Below are 7,989 nucleotides of genomic sequence, written 5' to 3'. Positions count from 1 at the left end.
AGGTGAACTGAATACCTTGATGTTTGGAGTTACTAATGCTACAATGACACCACAATACGACACGTACTAGTGGATGAAACAATTTTCTTCTACCAGTACATCATTTGTTGAAACTTACTAGTAATGGATGCGTATTACAACATCCTCTACATTCGAGTCAACAGAAAAAGTAAAATTTGTATGTAAAATGTTTTTTTTTACACCTTCATGTTCACTTAGTACATTTCAGGAAGCACATAACACGACCTTAAAATGAATCTGAATAATGATTGTTTTCAAACATTTCTGTGCTTTAAAACTTTATATGACTTAAAATATTATGGTTTAATCACAAAACAAACACGTGTGATATATACATAGAATTCCCAGCTAACCTAATGATTATTATGCCCAACATTCAATCGTTTTTCCAACATCGACCTTGTTACGAATAATAACATGTATTAGATACATTGTATTTAATGCAAAATTTGAGTAAACTAAAGTACAAGAAATTTTCAACTAACCTGGATATACGACGCCACTTAGAACTATAATCATTCCTTCGTCGAATCTTAACCAAAATCCAGTGACTTTTCTATAACAATGCTCGTGATCTAAAAAGTCACTTCTCTAAAGATAACAGCAGTTTGCTTATACTAACATTTGTGATATTAATTAATGAACAATTATTTTATAATGTACAGTAACACTTTAACACAATACTACGTATTACTTAACTGCCATAAAAATCATAAAATACAATCCACAAATAACAAGAGATTTTCTTGTAATCTAGGCTTAACAAAATAACAAAAATTGAATGCCACAGGTTCCATAAAAATCATAAAATACAATCCACAAATAACAAGAGATTTTCTTGTAATCTAGGCTTAACAAAATAACAAAAATTGAATGCCACAGGTTCCATAAAAATCATAAAATACAATCCACAAATAAGAGATTTTCTTGTAATCTAGGCTTAACAAAATAACAAAAATTGAACTTTTAACACTTTTTTTTTCTTATCACCAGTTACGATGTGAAAAATATTTTTTATTACACAATCTGAAGCGAAGAAAGAAAACAGCAGGTTTGTCAACTTTTTTTAAAGTCACATAGATCTTAAAAAAATATATTTATAACATTTTTACTTCAACCAAGAAAATCTGAAACAAAGTGAACTCCGAGATAAAGGAAAAAACAAAACAAGTCAGTGAAAATTTGTTCTCCAAATTGGTTTTTAACATCAGAGATAACACATTTAAGGACTTTTATTAAAAGGTCTAGAATTAAATCACAACTGTCACACCAAATTTTAAAATCCAACAGATTAATTCTCAAGTATAGAAGAAGAAACAATGTTGTTTAGGAGAACCAAATTTATTTTATATTTACCTGTAAAACTAATCAGGTCTAGAGAGGTATTGGTGGCAACATGATAAGATTAGGTCTAAAAAGTGACGGTGAAAATATGTGTGCTTTACCTGTATAAAAGATACATAATGCTCCTTGCCTGTACTATACATACATGTTTCTCGACTGTTCTATATTTGCTGTACAGAAGGTTGAGTAAGTTACATAAAAATGGTTTTAAATATGAAAACCAGAATATATAAAGTTGCAGTGGAACTGAATGTATCAGAACTATATTTTAACACTCTTTTAGAGTTTCATAGGTAGAGTGATGCTACCGAAAGCTGATAATTGTTTGGAAGGGTATGTTACAGCTCTTTAAAATGTAAAATATTAATACACCCAGATTATAAATGTGTGTTTTGATCAAGGATTTAGAATATCCAAGATGGTGATAACCCTTGCATGTAGGTATTGGACAACAAAATAATATGGACCAGCTTGGGACACCAAAACCATCCAGAAAGAGACATACAACAAATCATAACCTAACTGTGATAACCAAATAGTATTGTTTCATAACAAGTGAGAATCCATGAACACGAAAGTCATCCACATGCCCCAGGCAACATTGCACAAAATAATAATAAAAAAAAAGGATCTCCACCTAAAAATTCAGCCACCAAGAAAAGGCTTTCAGTCATCACATCTCCCATTATGCAGCTGAAGAAAGAAACAGATATTTAGGGTATCCCATAAGATGCATACTGGTCAAGTCACCAGATGCAGTGCCTATGGATTCCTGTGCAATCAGGTTGCTGAAATAGGCACTGGGAAACTCTCGCCCTCATAAGCTAGATGAATTGTGGAAAGCATGCAAGGAAGAATGGTGTAGTTTGAACGTAACATTCTTATTATGGAGCCTTTTGCGATGGAAAATATACTGCAAGGCTATCACCAAAATGCACAGTCATCAGACAGAGCATGATCAGACATGGCAATATGAAACGTAATGATCTGGTTAGGCTACAAAATCATTTTAATATAATATACTCAACTTCTGTATTAGGCTCCTTGTCTGTATCTATACCCAAACTTCTTGACTGTTGTTCGTATCTCTGTCTTGAAAAACAAACAAAAAGTAATAATAAAACTTTCCAAATATATGTACGTAAGAATGTGATGAACACCGAAAGAAAGGAACGATACTGAAGATCTTTTTACAACCCTTACAACAGAAAACATGAATATGTTTTTAAAACATTTTAAAAATAAAAAATATCTTAACATACCTATCATGATTTTAGACAAACAAGCACAGAAATAACTTTTTATACTAATCATTAAAATATTTTGTGACGTTTTTCATTCAAAGAAAGTTTACCTTATATATGAGAAATACATACAAATAGGGCCGAATTAAGCACTTTGGAAGTCTCGTGCTAAGATAGATCTAGGGTCCCTATATATGTCTATATGTATATTATAGAATTATAGATATACAAACAGTATTTGTATGGTTAACATTCCAAATTAGACAACCAAAATCAGCAACAGTACAAAATATTTATTCATATACAACATATATATATATTTTTTTTAAAAGAACATCTTTATATGATCTGTCTGTTTGTAGATAGTAACTCAAATCTGATCTATTCATGAAGGATTCATAAAACGGAAATTATGAATTATGAGCACCAATTATAATAACTGACTACTGGAAAAGTTTTTGCTGACTCTTTGGGGGTCCAATCTTTAGTTTGGTCAGGTTGTTCATTAGCTCGGCCGTGACTACAAGTCCAAGATAAAATCTAGTATTTGATTCAGTCAGATATGAAAGAAACTTGCAGTGAACTTCTGATACAAAAAAAAACCTGATACTCATCACTCTGTTATGGAGTAAATAAAAAGTTGATTGTGAATTATAGTGACTTTCAACACTAGTCACATGGTTCTTGTTAAAGTTATGAATTTAAATTTATTGAGGTTTTTGAAGTTCCTTTTTATTATTTCTAAAATTAAAAAAAAATTGAAGAAATTTCAGGAATACCTTATTATAATTTTATATGAACATTTGCATGTTGTTTATATTTTACAATTCACCGAAGATGGAAATAAACACCCTACAAAAAGAAAAACTTCAGCTGATATCGTATGTCTCTAAACCATTAGCTAAGATTCTGTTTTTTCTTGACAGTCAAGAACTCGTCTTATTCTAGTTGTGCTTTTAACGTAGGCTACGAAACATCGTCTTTCACTAGCCGGCTCTTAAACTCCTGTACCTCTTCATAAACAAGACCTGTGGAACAAAAACAAATTTCTTGTTGACAACGGCCTATTACAAACAAAGAGTGGCTGTTCTGGAATTAACAAACTCTTAACAATAGAAGGTTTAACTACAACTCTTTCTTCCATGATCATTTACTTCCTTTACTTAGAGCAAATGATTCATATTGCTTCATGTTAGATTTTTTTTCTTCTATTAAATGTAACTATAAATGTACCATAATTCTTAAATAGCAACTAATAATTTCTAAAGCTGGTCTAACTAATAAAAGAGATCAAGACTTGATCTGCTTCATAAGTACAGGGATATGAAGAGATTTAGACTTGACCCACTTCACAAATACAGTGATTTAAAAAGATCTAGACTTGATCCACTTCACAAATACAGTGATTTAAAAAGATCTAGACTTGAACCACTTCACAAATACAGTGATTTAAAAAGATCTAGAGTTTATATACTTCACAAATACAGTGATTTAAATAGATCTACAATTTATCCACTTCCCAAATACAATGATTTAAAGAGATCTGGACTTGATCCACTTCACAAGTACAATAAATAAAACGTACTAGACTCGATCCACTTAACAGGATAACTTCTACAAGACAGTGAAATGTATTTGTATTATTTAAACTATGAATACTTGAAATGTCTGTATTATTTAAACTATGAACATCGGAGGGTTCCTAATCAACTTTGGTAGTGAAAATGTTGACTTACAGAAGAGTGATATCTGATAGATACAACGGTGGAGTTAAAGGAAGCGAAAGTGTTAAACAAAGCAATACTTTGATTGCATTGTTTGGGACAGTTGCTAATGCTATAACACGTCTGTCACAAAAAACAATGTAGAGAGACCACTCTTTATAGAAATGGACAACTTTATTAAGATATCGTGTAGTGAGATCACTCCTTACAGAAACGAACAAACATATTAAGATATCGTATAGTGAGACCACTCCTTACAGAAACGAACAAACATATTAAGATATCGTGTAGTGAGACCACTCATTATAGAAATGGACAACTTTATTAAGATATCGTATAGTGAGACCACTCCTTATAGAAATGGACAACTTTATTAAGATATCGTGTGTGAGACCACTTGTTATAAAAACGAACAACATCTGAATCTATGTTTTGTGATAAAATTAATTTTTGATTGATGTTTTAGTTAATTCAAGAATGCTGGTCAGTAATATACACATATACTCAGTTTTCAACCATATAGTTCAAGAACAGTTAAACACCATGAAAACATTAGTTGGTAAACAGTGACACTTCAAGAAGTCATTAGTTGGAAAACAGTGACACTTCAAGAAGTCATTAGTTGGAAAACAGTGACACTTCAAGAAGTCATTAGTCGGAAAACAGTGACACTTCAAGAAGTCATTAGTTGGAGAACAGTGACACTTCAAGAGTCATTAGTTGGAAAACAGTGACACTTCAAGAAGTCATTAGTTGGAGAACAGTGACACTTCAATAGGTCATTAGTTGGAGAACAGTGACACTTCAAGAAGTCATTAGTTGGAGAACAGTGACACTTCAAGAAGTCATTAGTCAGGGAACAGTGACACTTCAAGTCATTAGTCAGAGAACAGTGACACTTCAAGAAGTCATTAGTCGGGGAACAGTGACACTTCAATAGGTCATTAGTCGGGGAACAGTGACACTTCAAGAAGTCATTAGTCAGGGGATAGTGACACTTCAAGAAGTCATTAGTCGGGGAACAGTGACACTTCAAGAAGTCATTAGTCGGGGACAGTGACACTTCAAGAAGTCATTAGTCGGGGAACAGTGACACTTCAAGAAGTCATTAGTTGGGGAACAGTGACACTTCAAGAAGTCATTAGTCGGGGAACAGTGACACTTCAAGAAGTCATTAGTTGGGGAATAGTGACACTTCAAGAAGTCATTAGTCGGGGAACAGGGACACTTCAAGTCATTAGTCGGGGAACAGTGACACTTCAAGAAGTCATTAGTCGGGGAACAGTGACACTTCAATAGGTTATTAGCCGGGGAACAGTGACACTTCAAGAAGTCATTAGTCAGGGAACAGTGACACTTAAAGAAGTCATTAGTCAGGGAACAGTGACACTTCAAGAGGTCATTAGTCAGGGAACAGTGACACTTAAAGAAGTCATTAGTGGAGTGAGTTACATTTTATTATCTAATTAAAATTTACCACATATAATAGAAATCTGTTGTAAGTTTTCCATAGAACTGATTAAAATTTCAACATTTACAATAGGCATGAGAAGAAAAGTACAATTCATCAGTCATAAGAAATGAAAACTTTACTACGCAAATAAAATGTTACGAGAGAGATAGAAACTAGTATCAGAAAACGTGAGCTTACTTTTCCATTTTTCAACACTAAGCTCTTTCTCCTCAAACGATTCATCGTAAGGTTCGGCCGTTGGCTCATCCGTTGGATCAGCATATTGTGCAAGGTAGGGGTGAGCCAAAGCTTCCGTTGCAGTTGGTCGTTTGTCTGCGTCCAATTCTAGCATTCTCTCCAGCAAGTTTATTGCTAATGTCATAAAAGCCATTTATTTCGTGATTCGGAAATTGTACTTTTAACTGTAGCTGTTATTTTCAACTTAGAATGAACAAAACTCTCAATTCAATGTCTTAGTTTAAGTGAAGAGCAGATATATATGTGTGATTTATCGATGTTGTTTTCTTGCAGGTTGATGAAAAATTTACTGTATTGAAATCTAATTACTATAACAAATGTACTTTTGAATAGCAAAACCAGTTGGATTTTTTCCAAACTTTAATTCCAAACTAATTACTAAATTTGCCGAAATTGAACATAAAATAACACAAAATATGCAAATAAACAGTAATTATAATTGCATGTAAAGTTAAAAAAATTGTCTATGTAAAAGAAAAAGAGAAACTTAATCTATATAATACACAAACACACAGAGGTTTGAGTAAGCTATACTAAAAAAGTAGAAATATGTAAATCAGGAAGTCAAGTGATGACCACATGAAATATAAAGTCGCGGTGGAACAGAATGTATTAGAACTACATTTTCATGGGTAGTACGATGTCGGTTGAAACTGAACACTTTTGGGAAGAGTACTTAACATCCATTGTAACAAGCTAAAATCCATAAAATAAAGGTAAGAAGAATAAGAAGAAGGATCTCCACCTGAAAAAAACAACAAAAGTCACGTGTACATGTGTTACTTCCACCACATACCCGTTCAACTGTCACGGCTATATTTTTGAATTTTTTTTTTTTTCGTTGCTATGAGAAAAGTTGTTTTAATTAGATATAGGACATTGAAAAATAAAATTTACACACACACAGAGGTTTAGTACATTATATTAAAATGATTTTGGTTCCTCGACATGCTGTTGTACCTCATGTGACCACGTCTAGTCATGCTCTGTCTTACAACCACGCATATTGAAAATAGGCCTGCAATGTACTTTTCATTACAAAAAAGGCTGCATTATGTTCAAAGCACAGTCATCCTCTTGCCACGTTTTTCATAGACCATCTGGTATATGTTGACAACCAGTTTTAACAGTCTAATTACCCATTAATCCAGAAATTATTGAACTTTACATGTATGTAAAATTATGAATCCTTGTTTCTCTATCCAACTGCTTGAGGTATACACAGCATTTCACGTCCAAGAAACCTCAGCCAAGATTCACTCAGGTTACAAAATATGAACAAGTTAATACGTTCTCTTGCATTAGACTCAATACATACGATAACATGCGAACAAAACAACCTTACCATCTGAACTCGCTCCTTTAAACACATCTTTGAAGTTCTTTTTCTCCATTTTAGGTTGTGCACGAATATAATTTTGAGCCTAAATTAAATAAATAGAAAATCCAAATTTTAACAATTTTAGACTTGAATAAGGTTACAAATTATAAACTTGAAAGACAGCTAATTCATTGACAACAGATGATTTAGTAAATACAATTTTTCACTCGTGAATTTATAGACTTTCATTCTGTAAATACTTTCACCAGTGAAGATTTCATCCAATCAGTGCAACCTCTCCTGAAGATCTGTCTGGTATGTGTATAAAACAGGTGACTGATCGCTGTATTTGTCTGGTAGTAAAGTGTATAAAACAGATGACTGATTGCTGTATTTGTCTGGTAGTAATGTGTATAAACAGATGACTGATCGCTGTATTTGTCTGGTAGTAAAGTGTATAAAACAGATGACTGATTGCTGTATTTGTCTGGTAGTAAAGTGTATAAAACAGATGACTGATTGCTGTATTTGTCTGGTAGTAGTGTGTATAAAACAGATGACTGATTACTGTATTTGTCTGGTAGTAATGTGTATAAAACAGATGACTGATTACTGTATTTGTCT

General features: G+C 32.7%; 1 protein-coding gene across 2 annotated transcripts in view; it reads right to left on the bottom strand.

Moving 5' to 3' along the window:
- Nucleotides 1-93: 93 nt before the first annotated feature.
- Nucleotides 94-7,989, bottom strand: part of LOC106476444 (mitogen-activated protein kinase 14B-like) — a 12,168-nt gene continuing 4,272 nt past the window's right edge. For both annotated transcript variants that reach the window (XM_013937103.2, XM_022380312.1), the window contains exons 2-4: nucleotides 7,390-7,468; nucleotides 5,985-6,158; nucleotides 94-3,637 (exon numbers count right to left, since the gene is read on the bottom strand). In XM_013937103.2, the coding sequence (XP_013792557.1) occupies nucleotides 3,576-3,637; nucleotides 5,985-6,158; nucleotides 7,390-7,468 (315 nt within the window). In that variant the 3' untranslated portion in view covers nucleotides 94-3,575. The remainder of the gene's footprint in view (nucleotides 3,638-5,984; nucleotides 6,159-7,389; nucleotides 7,469-7,989) is intronic.

The sequence above is a fragment of the Limulus polyphemus genome, unplaced genomic scaffold, assembly GCF_000517525.1.
Source record: "Limulus polyphemus unplaced genomic scaffold, Limulus_polyphemus-2.1.2 Scaffold10590, whole genome shotgun sequence".
Taxonomy (NCBI): Eukaryota; Metazoa; Arthropoda; class Merostomata; order Xiphosura; family Limulidae; genus Limulus; species Limulus polyphemus.
The sequence above is the reverse complement of the archived record's forward strand: the minus strand, read 5'-3'. Positions and strand labels throughout refer to the sequence as shown.